We start from the raw sequence: 17,552 nt of genomic DNA, 5'->3' as shown, positions 1-17,552 counted from the left end.
AGGGCCTCGCCCAGAAGCATCAGCAGCAGCAGCAGCATCAGCAGTAGCAGCAGAAAACAATTCTCTAACAATTTACTCAAAATTAACTGAGTCTCGGTGGCAAACTCCCGCCCAAAGTTTCTGGCTGGGATGCGGTCGGCCGCATCACACGGACAGACATTCGTCTGGCTCAGGCGGCCCCATTGTTGGAACGCTTTACAGGTGCACCGCATCAATTTATTTTCCACACAAAAGCCTATTAAAAGTCTTACACACTTGGGCATTGATGAGCGGCTGGGGAACTTCACGTTTCGGGTCTGGGTAAATGTTTGCCAAATGAAACCACTTAACCTTTTTTTTGTTTTGCTCCTGCCGCCGAAGGAGAAATGATCAGGGCGGTAGTCGGAAAGATGCTACGTTGTGGCAACCGGGACCGCAGCAAAACAAATTAATTAAAAACTTAAAAGTTTGTCTACGGCAACGCCTCAATTGTACGGAAAAAGAGGAATTCGATAAAAGACAAGGAACGGAAGGACCTTTTGACAAATCCCTAAAGACTGACAATTGATTTGGCTTAATATGTGTTCTCCTTTTTTGACAGGCACTCCTTTGATATTCTTTTTGTCATTTTCAAAAAGTTTAAGATCGTTGCTATAATTTTAATACTACTAAATTTACAGATTTTAAAATCAACACCGAAAATACTCAAATGAAAAATTAAACAAATTTTTAATATTTTCATATTTAAAATAATCAAAAACCGCAATGGATTTTCAACTCAAAAAATCTTTAAGCTGAGTACGTACTTTTTGGATTTACTACATTTTTGTATCAGTGAAACAACTGCCTTAATTTATTTTAGCGGATTGAGTGTAGATCAACCCAACTTAAGTATTTCCAATAAGCAATTGTTGTTCATGTTTCTTAGAAAACCACTTAAAGTAAATGTATTACTTTCTATTTTTTAGCTGGGTGAATCCATTCGAAATAATAACCTTTACCTTAGACAATCGGATTCGCCTTGACTAATTTGAATTAATTTGATTTGATGGTAAGGCAATTTGACAATTGATTTTGGTGGCACAGCTTCTTACATATTTAATTTCGTGCCTCACATTCGCAGGCAGCCCCACACTTCAGAAATCACTCACGTCCCTTTGTCATCAACAACTAATTAGGAAATACTTACGGGCGAGAATCGCAATCGAATGGCAAAGGGTCCGCCAGTGCCGAATAGATAGATTGTAATTGGAGTCCATGGTTTTTGTGCTCGCGTTCCACACGAACCGCGCTCCGTCACGTCAGGGAGCCGAGTAATTTTCACACAAGTTAACGCCACATATCGTGCATATTAATTATAGGCAAATCTAATTTGCCACCGCCGCGAACACCCCGTTGCAGGCTCAGCAGACGGCAGTCACGTATGAGGACCCGCTCCAAGTATGCGGATAATGCTCCTGCACGTATGCCACAGGCTCAGGGCTCCGAACAGGCCAAGTTCTGGGCGGCGATGGCTGGGTCATGTGTGGCTGCCACGTCTCCAGGCCGAGGGACGGCTATTGTAGCCATGTCAAATATTTATAGGTAAGCATGCCAAGATTTACCACGCCGCTCACAAATTGCTCCCGTCTGCCGGCTCTTTCTTGGCCCGGCCGAGAGTAAAATAAATTAAATGCCTGCTGAAAACAAAGGAAAATTCTTCGCATGAAAAATGTGGATGGCTGCTGGATGATGTGGGTGCAAAGGCGAAAGGCGAGTGTAGAAACAAAATTAAAGAAAGCAAAGGTGAACAAATAGGTACTAATTAGTAAACAGTCAAAGGCAGATGTTGCCAATTCTTAAGGTTTTGGGGTGGGAACTAAATCACAAAGAGAAGCTGTCCAAACTCTAATTTGGTTTTCTTCGATTACCTTTTTTGGAAAGTCTAGCTCGGATATAGATTTTATGATTTAATAATAAAACATTTGAGTATTTACTGTGAGGTGTAAAAATGTATGCTGTAACTTTGAATTTATCTGATAGGGTATTCTTCGTTTGACCTTCCCAGTTCACCAAAGTCTTCATCGTTTGTCGTCAATCAGCAGATGGCCCACTCTATTCAAAAATCCTTGCATATTTTCCCGGTTGTGGAAAATATTTGGCGTTATATTTACATTGGCGTCACTCCAAATTGTCCATCTTCGCATGCGTTCTATGACATCCGCACAGAATTTGCGTTTCGCAAGCTTTTCTTGAGTGATTATGTTGTTTATCTGCTCTTGCCGTTTGCCTATGAAAAAAGTAAAAAAATTGTGAACCAGATTTACATAATAGTTTTAATTTTTTTTATAAAAAAATGAAGTAAAATGTATAGATGGAACAGTGCTCACGATTTTCAGAACACCGATGGGTTTCCCTTAATTTTTCATCCAACAGAGATTCCTCGTACTCGGCGATAATTTTGGCGTAGCGCTGATCATTAGGTATATCCTTGACCACCACTCTTTCTTCGTCGGTGAAAGGACATAGTTCGTTGAAGTTGGGACCAGCATAGGGTATCTGGGTGGCGAGCCTGCCGGATTCAAAGTGCCTGCGCTGGCTTTCCTTGAGGGATATTCTGGTGGCTACCATCGATAGCACCCGATTGTTGTGGAATCGGAATAACATAGTTGTCATCAGCTTCTCGACTTTCGAAAGGCAGCTGCGAACACATAATTAGTATACTAGACCATTAATATTAATACATTTTTAAAAGTAATTTAAAATATGCTTCGCTGAATTCAATTTTCAATAATTTAAAGGCGTCTAAGGCTATAAGTGAATATAAAATTCAATTTAAATTGCGTACACCAATATGAGTGATTTTAAAATCAAAGTGGTCTGTTTTTTACAGGTTTAACTGTTGCATCCTTAGTCTTCCTGATGAATCTCAGTTTTCGAATGTGATGCTTACTTTGTGTTCCGCAGCGAGAGGCTCCCCGGTAGTGACCCGTTCCGCTTCACCTGATGCAGCTGGAGGATCAGGCAGCTGATCAGGTCCTCGGCGGCGGCGGTCTGCATTCGATGCAGGTTTCGCACGTCGTGGATGCACCGCCTGTCCCACCAGCCGCGGAACAGAGCCTGGATGCGGATGGCCGCCTGGCGGTAGTGCTCGAGGAGCGTGTCCTGCAGCCGCCGATCCATGTGTTGCCACAGGAGGCGCCGAGTCCGGAAGCCGCGCCACCAGCGCTGAATGGTAATCGCAGCCCTCCAGCGCTGAAGGAGCAGCTTTCGGACGCGGTGGCCACGCCAGTGGGATTGGATGCGACGAGCGGCAATGAACAGCTTGTAGTCGATCAAATGCACCGTGGTTCTAGGGGACATCATGATAAACGATTCTACACCTTTCCGCTTCCTCACCTGGATAATTTAACCACGAAGGGAAGGATGGTAGATTCCTCCGTCACATCTTCAATTCTAAGGACCAGAGCGTTAATCATACGAATCACAAGCTTGGTTTACCCCCAACTTACTCCGACTCCGATTCCGATTCCGTTTCCGATTCTACATCCACTTGGTACATGGTGTTGCGGTGCCTTCCCAAATGCATCATCTTGGCTCTAAAGTTTGGTGTTTGTTTTGGGTAAGTGTAACCAGTGTTTTGTGTTGCAGCAACAAATAAAATAAACTTAAGTGTGAAACTCAAGTGTAAGTTCAACGCATTCCTTGTAGTTATAATATTGGCGTATATTTAAAAAGCAACTTTGACTTTGTCAAAATTATAATTTAAATAGAAGGTGTTAAAAGAAAAAAGGAACGCTACTGAACGCTACTCATTCATTGACAGAAACATCAAAGCTCAGAGACAGGGACAACTATATAGATACTGCTTGAGATTTTTTTGGTAAAATGTTCACGGTCACACTGCCTTTTTAACGTTAAACTCAAATTTTATTGTTTTGTTTATTATATTGTGTTTATCCCGCTAATTTGAACGTCTAATGGTTTTCAGTTGTTACCTCTAAATGGTAAAAAATAGTTTGTATAAATTTTTAGTCTCACTTTCTTATTCCGTTTTGTCGTCAACTTCAATGAATGAGCAAAATTGTACTTTTTAAATTTTAAATTTTTAAATTTTGCTTATTGATGTATCGGCCCCGTTGGTATTTTATCGAATGTTATTCTTTTTTACCTAATTCCGTCATGTATTTTACTATCGGTTATCGGGTTCTTTCCATTTACCTTATTCACTGCTCTTTGGAAACGTCATACGTTTGTCTTGCTCGCACTTACGTAAAATCCTATAGTTAAAAAAATAAATGAGCAATGAATGAGATCCACAATGTAGTGTTATTTTCGCCTTCAAATTATTTGATCAAATTTGGCAACATATTTGCATTTGCATATTTTTAGCCGAAGCTCAAGCCAGAAAACGTGTTAATATGTGTCGAGCTGAACACCCGGGAAATAAATTAAATTCACGTCAACGGAAAATCGGTTTGCTTCGAGAGAAAGACAATAAAAAGTCAAGCGAAATTATTTAAAGGTGAAAAGTTGTGTGATAAAGTGGGAAAAGGGGCTTGGTGGCATCTTTGCTTCTTGGCATTCCAACTCAGAGGTGTCATTAGCGCCCACCTTATTTTTGAGATGAACTCACCTGTGCCTCGCTTCATGCGCTCAATCAACTTCTGTAGATTTTTCTATATTTCTTTTTTTGCACTTTGCTTTTTGGCACGGCTCACGTGTGGACTTCTTTATTATTTGCCGAAGCTGCCAAAGCTGTCCTGTCTCCAACGCTCTCGCATCGGCAGTCATGATGTCGGCCTCCCGGTGCGCTGATGTGTGTCGATATTTGACACTTTATTGTGTGCACATCATCAATTTTCAAATTATTGTCAAGTACAGCGAGCGAGTGATGAGCAAGCTATTGAAGAAGTAAGAATGGGAAGGTTTAGTATTAGTTTAAGTACATGATTTGCATACAATAATTATTATCTATTTTAAAAACCAGTTTTGTTTGTTAATTTTGGTTAGGAAAACCAAACCAAAACTGCACTGTAATTCAATTAATTTATTGCAGTTCATGTTTTCTTACTATGATTATTATGATAAAAATATATTAAAGTTAAAATCAAATGAATTTATTTCATTCAAATTGATTTCAATATTATTTTATATTGTTAAGTAAAATATTAACAAATCAAATGGCAGATCAAATACATGCTTAAGCAAGCATTTTTGTTTATTTTTAAACTCAACTCCTAAACATCTACACCAATTTATTTGACTAGTACTCACACAGACATCCGCACACAGTCAGCGCACACTTGGTGTGCCGCAAAGTATGCAATCAATTTTTATAGCCCACATGCAGCGCCAAGCGAAGGAAACAGAAACCGGCAACCTTCCAGCCCACGCCCACGCCCACTCTGGACGCCTCCAAATCCACGGGAGTCTGATGCTGCAATGTTTCACTAATAATTTTCAATATAATCAGCACCTGCGACGCCGCCCAAGCATTTGCACAAATGCTGCTAATGTACAAACATTTGTGGCCCCAAGCGAGAGAAAATAAAAAGTCCTGGGCGTCCAGGATGCGCCCTCGTAATGCCTTGGCGGCGGTAATTCCACCACATGCGGTTATAGCACAGTCTTTAAACGTGTGTGAGTACACCAGCGAAACATCAGCTACTTATATTGCTTCAGTTCAATTGTTCGCATTTTTGGTTGTCAAATGAATCATGCAGGAAATTCAATGCATAGTATAAAGTCATAAATAATAGTCACAGATTAGTTTGCCATGAGAGTAACACAAACAGATTATATGTCATTTATTGATAGGATTTTTTCTTTGTTTTGTTTGTAAATATATCTTAAAAAAATGAACGGGGTTAAATGTTAATTCTTCCCATTTTTCTTGAATATAATATAAGTTAAAGCTTCAGAATTTCCAAATAATTAATTTCTAAAGAGGTTCAAAATTTGAAACAAATTTATTCGCCATTAGCGTGGATTTTATTATTTTAATCATTAAGGAAATTCAATTATTGGAATAAATAATATTAGCAGATTAGCTCGCCATGAGAGTAACAGAGACAAATTATTTGGCAAACATTGAAAAGATTTCCTCAAATCTCATTAAACTTTTTTCTTAGTTTTGTTTGTAAGTCGAAGTCGAGCTTTTGCAAGCGTAAGACGTGTTTTTTTTTTTGTGCATTCATCAAGTGTATTTAAATACAAATCCCAAGGCTTTCGGGAAGCTATCTCACTGTAGGACTATAGTTGTCCTACCTATCTTCACGTAAGCAATCAAAAAGTGAATCAGCTATAGGTGATTCCACAGTTTTTTTTTCACAAACATTGGGCCCCGGCAAATGCTGGTGGTCCACTGATCTCAACGAGGCGATCAGCTGTTCAAGCTTTAAGCTTTCAACAGGTTTATATCTGAGCCAATCAACAGTGACATACCTTGGCTTAGCATCTATCTTGCACTTTATTAATTACTCAACTTTATTTGGTAAAGTTTTTGCTAATTACTAAAAATGGACCCCCCTCTTCAACAACAACCCATCGATCTGAAATCGATGAGGAAGACTGCTGGAGCAACTCCTGCCGAACTACGGGCTATATTACGAGAAAATATAATGGACGGCTTAAAAGCCGGCAGTACAACCAGATGGGCTCCCACAAGCTGCACCACAACCTGTACCGTAACATCCTCGATCTCATCTTCATTGACGTTCTCAACAAGCTCGAATGGCAGTTTGTGTTGCGCTGCATCCAGCACGGGGCAAGATCCTGCTCCTACCCACACACCATCAGGCAACTCCACCCCAGAGTGGCAGCAAGTCACCTCAAAACCTAACAAAGGAGCAGCAAAGAAGAGAGCAGGCACCGCTCTTTCTCCCAAGGTCAGCCATAAGAAGACAAGCTCTACTGCCAACTCCGGAAACCGCTTCATAACCCTAAGCGATGAGGAAGAAATGGACATCGAGCCTACCTCTTCGCAAGCCGCGTTAAACCGCGCCGCAAAGAAGTGTGACGCAACTTTACAGTCAGCAAAATCCAACAGCTCAGGACAAGTCCAAACAGCCGCACCACAAGCCGCTCGATCACCCAAGGTCCCAAGGATTATGGTTCCCGGTGTAGTCAACTTCTCTGCTTTCCGCAGTCAGCTGGATGCTCTTATAGGAGACGCCTACTCCATTAAAGCGCTGAACTCAGGTGAATGCGCCGTTCAGTGCAACTCCTCCGACGCCTACAGGCTCGTGGCCAAACACTTCCGCGAAAAAGGACTTGTTTTCCACCACCACCAGCTGCCTGAAGACAGACCCTTTCGCATGGTAATGAGAAACATTCATCATGACGTCCCATCGGAGGATATCATTGAGTGCCTGCAGGAAGAGGGTCACTGCGTTTTGCGCATCTATACCCCTCGTAACAAGGCAACTCAGCTTCCACTTAACATGAGGTTTGTGGACTTTAAAAAGGCTGACAACAACAAGCTTCTTAAAAACATCACTGCTGTTTGTAGACACATAGTGACATGGGAGAAGCCACGCAAGCAAGCCGGTCCTGTACAATGCCAAAGATGTCAGGAATACGGGCATACAAAAGCATACTGCACACGGCATTACATCTGCAGGGAATGCGGAGAAAACCACCCTACCCCAGAGTGTAAGCTTGGAAAAGACGACCCTAGGTGCTGCATTCACTGCGGAAACTCTCACGCGGCAAACTTCAGAGGATGTCGTAAATATCTGCAAGTCGCATTTAAGCAAAGTCACCAATCGAAGATCACAGCAGCCTCAGAATCGAACACGATTCCTCCAACCCATCTCTCACCCAACGTTGGTAAGGAATCATTTGCTAGTGTAGCCAAAAGGAACCTACCCATCGCACAACGCAGCAACCCTCGCAAAGAGATGGAAATTACTCCCCCTCCAACTCTTTCCACCGCCAATGCCGCTATGGATGCCAAACTGGAACAGCTTTTTATGAGGCTCGACAGGATGATGTCTCTGGTAGAGACACTAATGCAAGCACTCCTGCAGACGCGTCCTTCCTCCTCTACTCTCCACAATGGGTGTGCTTAAAATAGCCTGCTGGAACCCCAATGGGCTAAGTTCGAAAGTTAACGAGGTCATTGCTTTCATAGAGCTACACGAAATTGACATCCTCTTGTTGTCAGAAGCCCGCCTCTGCTCGCGGTCCACCTTCAGGGTCCCCGGCTTTACTTTTCACAAAGCCGATCATCCGGACGACCAGAGACATGGGGGCGCAGCGATCCTCGTCAAGTCGTGCATATCCCATCAACTCTCTTCCACTCTTTCGGAAGAGCACATTCAAGCCGTCTCCATTGAGATTTCCTCAAGAAGAGGGAGGTTTAACGTTGCTTCGGTATACTGCCCTCCTGCTGTCAGGTGGACAGAAGCAGACTTCATGGCGCTCCTCTCCAGCCTCGGAGATAAGTTCCTTGCTGCAGGTGATTGGAATGCCAAACACAGATGGTGGGGCAACAACAGAATCTGTGCCAGAGGCCGGACCCTCAGCTCTGTTCTGGCCAATGTCAATGTCGATATTGTTGCAACTGGAGAAGCCACCTACTACCCCTATCGTGCAAACGCCACCCCCAGTGCCATTGACTTTGGCATCTCAAAAGGCTTCAGACAACAGCAGGTCTCCGTTAGAGTACTCACCGAGCTTTCTTCTGACCACCTCCCATTGCTTTTCCTGATAAATGAAGAAGCTCAATTCTTTAAAGGAGTCCCCAAAATGCTGCCGGCCCATGCAAACATTGCCACCTTTAGGTCCTTCATCGATGCTCACACTGTGCTCAACACACCAATAACAACCTGCAGCGATCTAGATGCATACGTTGATAGCTTCACTTCCACAATTACTGAAGCCGCCCGGAGAGCTACGCCACCTCAGCGCCAATCTGGTCACCCACATACTCGGAGGGCGCCCTTACTAACACCGGAGGCAAGGGCACTGCTGGATCAAAAAAGGCACCTAAGAAGGCAATTTATTGTGTCAGGCGATCCCGATACCAAGCAGCTACTATCAAGCGTTAGCAACAGACTGCACAGGCTGCTAGCAAAAACTCGCCAAAAGAACATCGACACCCTGCTGGAGGGAGCTGGTCCAGACAATTGCAGTGATTTTTCGATATGGAAGCTCACGAGAGGAATCAAAAGACAGCCGCTTGTCCAATCCCCAATACAGAGCCACAGTGGCCACTGGCTGCAGAAGGACTCAGACAAAGCAAACGCTTTTGCTGAACATCTGTCTGCTACCTTCACTCCTCTCCAACTTCCAGACGCTTCGCACCGCGATGAAGTTGCAAACTTCCTAAGTGATCCCATCCAGCCAGCGCGCCCCATTAGGCACACCACGCCGCAGGAAGTCACGCTGCAATTAAAGGCACTCAATTTAAAAAAGTCTCCTGGACTCGATGGAATCGACAATCGAGCGGCAAAGGCTCTTCCACTCAAAGGAGTGCTAGCGCTGGTAAAAATTTACAACGCCATGTTATGCCTGGGACACTTTCCAAGGCAGTGGAAGAAGGCAAGGATCATCATGATCCCGAAGCCAAGCAAGCCACTGACGAAAATCGATTCCTACCGCCCAATCAGTCTGCTATCCACTTTATCGAAAGTGTTCGAGCGGATTCTACTCAGTAGACTTTTGGAACTGCCACAAGTAGAAGGCCACATACCTCAACACCAGTTCGGCTTCAGGAAATCCCACGGCTGCCCAGAACAAGTCCATCGCCTGGTCAACCACATCACCCACGGACTCGAGCACAAGCTGCACACTATAGGCGTCTTCCTAGACGTCAAACAAGCCTTTGACAAGGTGTGGCACGAGGGCCTCCTTTATAAAATCAAGGAACTTCTTCCTGCACCCTACTTCGCCATCCTGAAGTCATTTATTGCCGATAGAACCTTCGAAGTAGCGGTAAGGGAAGCACGATCCAGTTTGGCATACATACATGCAGGAGTGCCCCAAGGAAGTGTACTTGGTCCGTTCCTATACACCATGTACACAAGTGACATGCCAGTTCCGTCATCCACCTCAAACGCTCGTATGCTTCTGGCTACTTACGCTGACGACACGGCCCTGCTTGCGTCCCACACGTCCCAACTGATAGCTTCGGCTGCAGTGCAAGACTGGCTGCGTGCGATGGAGCGCTGGACCAAGCAATGGAATATAGCCATAAACTGCAGCAAGTCGGCATGCGTCACCTTTACTCTTAGGCTTGTCATGGACATCTTCCATACTTTTAATGGTGACACCATCAAAAACACCACTTCACACTGCTACTTGGGTGTACACCTGGATCACCGTCTCATTTGGAACACCCACATAACGGCAATCCGAGCCAAGTGCGTACGCAAGCTCCAGAAGCTCGATTGGCTCCTGAGTTCCAAAAGCCTCCATCTCTCAACGAAGGTCCTGCTGCTCAAAGCAATCCTTACGCCAACCTGGACATATGCGATCCAAATATGGGGCACCGCATCCAAGCACCAGCTAAACAAGCTAAGGATAGTGCAGGCACGTGCTGCTCGACGGGCATCCGGGCTTCCGTGGTACGTAACAAACCAGGCCATCCTAAACGATCTGCGACTTGTTCCTGTGGGCGACCTCCTCAACCAACACAGCCAACGGTATTCGGACAGGCTAAGAACCCATCCAAACCCACTGGCTAGCAGACTGACCGACCCACAATCTCTAAGAAGATTAAAGAGATTCCACCCCAGCGATCTGTCTTCCCGTGTTGTACAATAATTTTGTAATCCTTGTTAACAATTTGTAAATATTTGTAAATAATTGTATATAGTCTAGGTTCATATCCCATATGTACCATATATACCCCATCCTCTAAACGACCGGTTATGTTCAGATGGCCCTGAACGATTCCGGCGACAATAATAATAAAAAAAAAAAAAAAAAAAAAGTTTTGTTTGTGAATAGATCTTAAAAAAATGAACGGGGTTAAATGTTTATGCTTCCCATTTCTCTGGAAAATATAAGCAACTGGGTTAAAGGTTCAGACTTTCCAAAAAATTTACTTCTAGAGAGGTCCAAAAGTTGATAAGAATTATTCACCTTAAGCGTGGTGACCACCCCCTGCTTTTGTACCAATTCCCAGATAAGCCACTGGTACAAACACATATGTATTCACTGTAGATGTCGGGGTATAAAAACCTATATTTCCCTGGGACGAGCCATTGTGTGGTGTTGCTTTGAATTGATCGGTCGCAAAAAATCCAGTGCTCTTTTAGTGAAAAAATACAAACAAGAAACGATTGCAACATGCGGTTGATTTTGATTTCAATTTTGCTGCACTGTGTGTTGTCAATTAATGCCGTTGGGTAAGTACATCAAATATTCTTAGAACTCAACTTCCGGAGGATTAATGCTCAATTTAAATATACATTTTCAAATACAGTTAATTGAAAATCCTTTTTTATTTATTGCTAGTTAACTGACACATTCAGCACACTGAAATTAAATTACAAAGTGAGAGCTTGCTAACATCTGTGTTATTATTCTGCATTTCGATGAAAAGACTTATTTATGAAACTTAAATGGACATAATTGTTCCAGTATTCCAGTAAAAATAAAAGTGTTGTGTAATTATTAAGGTTCTTCCGACCTTTAACAAAAAACAATTTTATTGAGGTAAAGGTACATACATACATTCACACAATATTTAAAAATACTTAAGCACATAATTTTTATACTAGTAGTTTGAATTTTTATCTGCCAGCCTATGGTTCAAAAGAAGAAAATAATAACATTTTTTATAAAGGTCATAACAGTGAATGGAAGTTAATCAAATTGTTGCTGACATAATTTTTGTTGCTTCTGTTTCAAAGCCATATAGCTTAGTGCAATGCAAAATGGGCGCAAATGTAATGGCTAAAAAAAATTTAAAGATTTTTTGTTAATATTGAATCCTCAACGTTAAATTTTTGTGTAGGTTGTCTTGTTCCTCGATATGCATATATACATTTATTGTACATTCATAAATTGAGGGTTTTTACCAGAGAACAATTGCTTGTGATTCCCATATTTCTATATGATAACCCGAAGACCCGATAACGGATGCCATGCGTCTATGCCCGGCGACAAGTAATTAAATTAAGAAGAGAACGTTATCAGTAACTTTTTCTTTGGAAATTGAGTTGCGATTGAAAAGAATAAAACTATTTATTTATGTAAATACATATATTAAATGTATGTCTTTTTCGTAGAACTTAAATTCCGAATCAAAATTAATTTTAACGACTTACAATGTTTAAACTAGTGATAAGCAAATATGATTTTTTGCACTTTATAACATCGCGCTGTCGCAATTTAGTTGCTTATGATTTGCTAAAAAAAATCAATGTTATTTGTTTATTTTGCAGCATTTATTCCGTTGTGGGGCCCAAGACAATTCGACCCTACAGCTCATACAATGTGGCCGTGACCATGCATAGTGCCCCTCGTCCCACCCAAGTGACCGTCAGCCTGAAAGGACCTTCGTTCAGTGAGATGAAGAACGTGGAAGTTGCGCCCATGTCCTCGCAAAACGTTGCTTTCGACATAGCCAAGATCACCAGTGGCGATTACCAGCTCAAAGTTGAGGGTGTTGGCGGTGTTGTGTTCCAGAACTCCACCAGTCTGGAATTCGCCGACGATAAGAACTGGATCTACATCCAGACGGACAAGGCCACCTACAAGCCGAACGACACTGTGCAGTTCAGGGTGCTCTTCGTAGATAGGAACACCAGACCTGCCACGATCGACAAGCCAATTACCATCGAGATCCACGATGGGGCCAAGAACATGATCAAGCAGTGGGAGGATGTCAAGCCAACCAAGGGCACTTTCACCGAAAAACTGCAACTGTCCGATCAGCCGGTGCTGGGAAACTGGACGATGACGGTCAGGATCAAGGACATGGCCGAGGAGACCAAGACGTTTGTGGTGGACAAGTATGTGATGCCTAAGTTCGAGGTCAAAGTGATAACCAAAAAGGATGTGGTGCATAGCCAGGGCTATATTATGGCGACGATAGTGGCCAAGTACACCTTCCGAAAGCCGGTCAAGGGCACAGTCGTCTACTCGATCGAGGGCAGTGGAATCGAGGAGAGCCTGCCCATCGATGGATCTGTGAACGTGGAGCTTCCCTTTGCGGCAACGGCCAAGAGTCCTCTGAAAATCACTGCCATTGTTACGGAGGAACTGACAGACCTCAAGCACAACGGCACTGCCTACGTATCGCTCCACCAGCATCGCTACCAGCTGCAGGAGTACCATTGGCCTACGACCTATACGCCAGGAATAAACTATAATTTCACCACTGCGGTCAAGAATGTGGACGGTACGGCTGTTCAAGGCCTGTCAAAGATGGTTAGGCTTGACGTGTTGTGCTGTCAGGATCGAAGGACCATAAAAAGTGCCTTTCCCCAAGGCATCGCCAAGCACACCGTAATGTTTCCCGATAACTCGTGCCTAAGTTGCCTTGTGACTGCCAAAATCGGGAACGCAGCCGATATCAAGCAATATACGTATAAGCTGAACAAATCACTGCAGATCGAAGTTATTACCAAAAAGTGAGTACAATCAGAGGTGCCACCATGCTTTCCAGTGTACTCATTCTAATATCTTTCAATTGACAGACCCAAACTGAGGCATCCTCTGTCAATCAATGTTGTGTCCTCTAGCTATCTTCCCTACTTCATGCTGGCGATTGTCGCTCGGGGTAACATCATCTTCAGTCGATATATCCGAGTGGAAGGAGGTCACAGGAACAAGACTTTGACATTCGAGCCCAAGTTCGATATGGTTCCTCAAGCCACCCTTGTGGTCCACTACGTTGTCAACGGTGTTTTGTTCACCGACGAGAAAACCATCGATGTCGAGAAGGACTTCGGCAATACGGTAGGACATCTAGTCGAAAGTTTAACCCCGATTAAATCCTTTGAACTCCCTCACAGATTGCAATTTCCGCACCGACAGATGCAAAGCCCAAGGAGAATGTGAGCCTCAGGGTGAAAACCGATCCCCACTCCTTCGTTGGTCTCCTGGGAGTAGACATGAGTGTGGATCTGCTTAGATCAGGTAACAACCTCAACCGGGACCAAATATTGAACAACCTGCTTAAGTACTCGACCGACGTGGTGACCCTAACCAATGCAAATGCCGACATCGGTAACGTCATCTGTGAGTAAATCAATTGGCTTGTATCGCTCTTTCTAAACTAGTTTCGCCCCACACAGTTGGTTGTTACACTGATCCTGGTAAGGAACGATCATATGAACGGAACATTTACTTTACTTCATTTTACTTAATACCTTTACTTATTAGACAACAATGGTTGTACTGTTTCCCCTCCCAGTCGCAGCGTAGATATGAAAGGTCCGGCCGGCGGTAAGATATTTCATACTTATTTTATTATCTACATTTTCTTCTATTACATATTTTTTAATTCCAGGAAAGAACTTACCTCCTGCAACTGCCGTTGGATCATCCAGTGCGCAAGATTCAACTCCACCAGTTCGTAAGCTGTTCCCTGAAACCTGGTTTTTCGAAGATGTATCAGAGTAAGTTTCTGTACTTGGCAGCAGTACAAACAGACAAATATTAACAACAATCTAACAGCGTGGGTGCCAATGGCGAATTTAAATGGGATAAGGTGGTGCCCGACACCATGACCACTTGGATGATCACTGGCTTCTCGCTGAATTCCAATACGGGCCTTGCCGTAACGCGAAGCGAATCCAGGGTTCGCGTGTTCCAGCCCTTCTTTGCCACCACCAACCTGCCGTACTCCGTGAAACTGAATGAGGTACTCGCCGTTCCCGTGATCGTGTTCAACTACCTTGACAGGGCAGTCCGGGCAAAGGTGTCGATGGATAACTCTGAGAGGCAATACGAGTTTATCGAGGCCACCAGTGCGAATGTGACGAAGGAACTGCGGCAGCTGCGGAGGGGAAAGTTTCTATCGATACCAGCCAACACCGGACGAAGCATCTCGTTCATGATCAAGCCCACGAAGGTGGGACTGATCACGCTAAAGATCACCGCCAACGGGGGTCAAGCAGGGGATGCCATCCATGAGATCCAGTGGAGCCCAATGGCGTAACAAAGTACGTCAACAAAGCCGTACTGGTCAACGCTCGAGGGCGCAATCGTCGTAGTGCGATGAAAGGGCTGGGGTTGGGGCCGTTGGAAAAAACTTTTGAAGTGGAACTACCCGATGGTGTTGTAGAGGGCTCAACATCCTTGGTGTTCAATGTGGGCGGCAGCATTCAGGCGCCCCAGCTTGAACATCTGAATGGTCTGGTCCGTTCGCCATACGGCTGCGGCGAGCAGAACATGATGAACTTTGTGCCCAACATCCTGGTCTTGAGGTACTTGGAGGCGAGGAACCTCACAGATGCCGAGGTATCGGTGCCGGCTAGGACATATTTGGAGACCGGCTACCAGAGGGAACTGACCTACAAGCGTAATGACGGCTCGTTCAGTGCCTGGGGCCAAAGCGATCCCGCGGGAAGCACTTGGCTAACCGCCTACGTGATACGATCCTTCCACCAGGCGGCTAAGTTCGCATTCATCGACCCCAACGTCCTGACAAGAGGCCTTGAATTTCTCATGTCCCGACAGAGGCCCAATGGCGAGTTCCCCGAGCTCGGCAGGGTCATTCACAATAACCATGGCAGCCCCTTGGCTCTAACCTCATTCGTCCTGTTGGCTTTCTACGAGAACGAGGTGAGAACTATTGAAATTAACACAGCTTAGTAATTTTTGACAGCTTATAAATTATGATTTTAAAACGGATTTAAAAGAGGCTACCCCAAGTTCTAATTATTTGACTTTAAGGAACTTTTTAAGTACACACCGCACTTTATTTAAATACGACAATTTGTTAATAAACTATTAAAGTCAGAGGCTTAAACTATCATTAAACCAGAAGTCCAGCTCTAGACTTGCTGTTAAAAATCTCCTAAAAACAAATATTTGAGACTATCACCACGACCTTCCTAAAACTAAGTTGTGAGGGAATCTTTTGGTTTCGAAATGCTTTTGTTTAAAAGTTCAGATTTTTGCCCACTGGAATATATATTACAAATAACAAAGCAATTTTTAAATTTCATTTTGCATTTTCCCAACATTAATATTAATATAACTAAAAACTAAATGTCGATTAACGAACTAAGACAAAGGGTAACATTATAAAAGCTTTATCAGATGTTTTACATTTCAGTTGCTCCAAATTGAAACTAGGCAGTTTTTTTTACAACGCGTTCTGACAAATACAACCATTCTTCATTTATCCGCAGGAGACCATGTCCAGATACCAGAGCGTGATCAGCAGGGCCGTTCAGTTTGTGGCCCGGAAGGTGGATGAGTCTAACGATCCGTACGATCTGGCCCTCGCCGCCCTGGCACTTACATTGGCCAAACACCAAAAGGCGGAGCAGGTTCTGACCATGCTGGAAAGCATGGCAAAGCGGAATGGCGACCAAAAGTGGTGGACCAGGTCGGACAATAGTGTTAGCAACGATGTCGAGATGACCGGCTATGTGCTGCTCGCACTTCTAGAGAGTGCTACATCGGAATCGACCGACAAGATTGTCAACTGGCTAATTAGCAAGCGAAACAGCAACGGAGGATTCTCCTCGTCCCAGGACACGGTCGTTGGCCTCATGGCCCTGACCAAGTACGAGATCCAGACCCACTCTCCGATTGGAGCGATCGACATAAACTATACGTTTGGGAACAATCGAAGAACTATACAGGTCACGCCCCAACAGGAAACGAAAGTGCAGTCCCATCCCCTACCGTCAGACACTCGTGATGTGAGCTTTTCGTCTTCGGGTCGAGGTCAAGTTCAAGTCCAACTCTCGTACCGCTTCAACGTGGCCGCCAAGGAGAAGAGTCCCAGCTTCAAGCTGACGACAATGGCCAAGAAATCGGACAACCAACGCCTGGTTCTGGACATCTGCGGCGAGTACACACCCGTTGAAGCCTCCGATATGGGCAAGCCCACGAACATGGCGCTAATGCAGATCCAGCTGCCATCCGGCTACGTGAGCGATCCCGAGTCCTTTGCGAACATCCAGGCCATCGCCCAAGTGAAGCGCGTGGAGTCGAAGAGCCAGGACACCGAGGTTCACATCTACTTCGAGCAGCTGAGGCCCAATGACCGCAAGTGCCTGTCCGTAAAGGCGATCCTCACCCAGCAGGTGGCCAATTTGAGGCCGTCGTGGGTACGTCTCTACGACTACTACGTCATGGAGCGCAGTGCCACGGAGTTCTACAACGTGGACACTTCCCTATGCGACGTCTGCGAAGGCGAAGACTGCGGAAGCGGATGCTAGAATGCTTTAACCAAGTGCATGATGTTGTATATACCTGCATTTGAGTAATGGGTAATGATTATATAACATTGTGTACCTAAATGCATTCAATGTCTTAAAAAGTCTATATCACTAAATAAAATGACTTATTAAAGGAATACTTTCTCTTTTTTTCCAATGTTAAAAAATTCATTCAAAAATGTCTTAAAAAGTTTAATTTATTAAAAATATTTTCTCAAATATGGGCTCAAA

The 17,552-nt window shown here is 44.0% G+C and overlaps 2 protein-coding genes across 3 annotated transcripts; one reads left to right on the top strand and one right to left on the bottom strand.

Moving 5' to 3' along the window:
• Positions 1-1,924: 1,924 nt before the first annotated feature.
• LOC128263260 (uncharacterized) lies at positions 1,925-3,766 on the bottom strand. 2 transcript variants are annotated; one of them, XM_052998170.1, is made up of 5 exons: positions 3,471-3,766; positions 3,358-3,414; positions 2,912-3,310; positions 2,349-2,659; positions 1,931-2,248 (listed from the first exon to the last, which is right to left on the bottom strand). In XM_052998170.1, exons 1-5 carry the CDS (start codon positions 3,548-3,550, stop codon positions 2,040-2,042), a joined length of 1,056 nt encoding a protein of 351 aa, XP_052854130.1. In that variant the 5' UTR covers positions 3,551-3,766; the 3' UTR covers positions 1,931-2,039. The 2 variants fall into 2 exon arrangements, with proteins under 2 accessions (XP_052854131.1, XP_052854130.1); XM_052998171.1 differs by lacking the exon at positions 2,912-3,310 and having other exon boundaries at positions 1,925-2,248.
• A 7,393-nt stretch (positions 3,767-11,159) lies between these two features.
• On the top strand, positions 11,160-17,458 carry LOC128263256 (alpha-2-macroglobulin). Its single transcript, XM_052998165.1, is given in 10 exon segments — positions 11,160-11,318; positions 12,360-13,550; positions 13,617-13,878; positions 13,935-14,160; positions 14,217-14,237; positions 14,305-14,367; positions 14,432-14,540; positions 14,599-15,059; positions 15,062-15,708; positions 16,281-17,458. Coding segments are annotated over 10 exon segments (4,080 nt in total). The 5' UTR covers positions 11,160-11,259; the 3' UTR covers positions 17,322-17,458.
• The last annotated feature ends 94 nt before the right edge of the window (positions 17,459-17,552 follow it).

Source organism: Drosophila gunungcola, unplaced genomic scaffold, assembly GCF_025200985.1.
Source record: "Drosophila gunungcola strain Sukarami unplaced genomic scaffold, Dgunungcola_SK_2 000001F, whole genome shotgun sequence".
Lineage (NCBI taxonomy): Eukaryota > Metazoa > Arthropoda > Insecta > Diptera > Drosophilidae > Drosophila > Drosophila gunungcola.
Note: the sequence above shows the minus strand (reverse complement) of the source record. Positions and strands in the feature narration are given on the sequence as shown.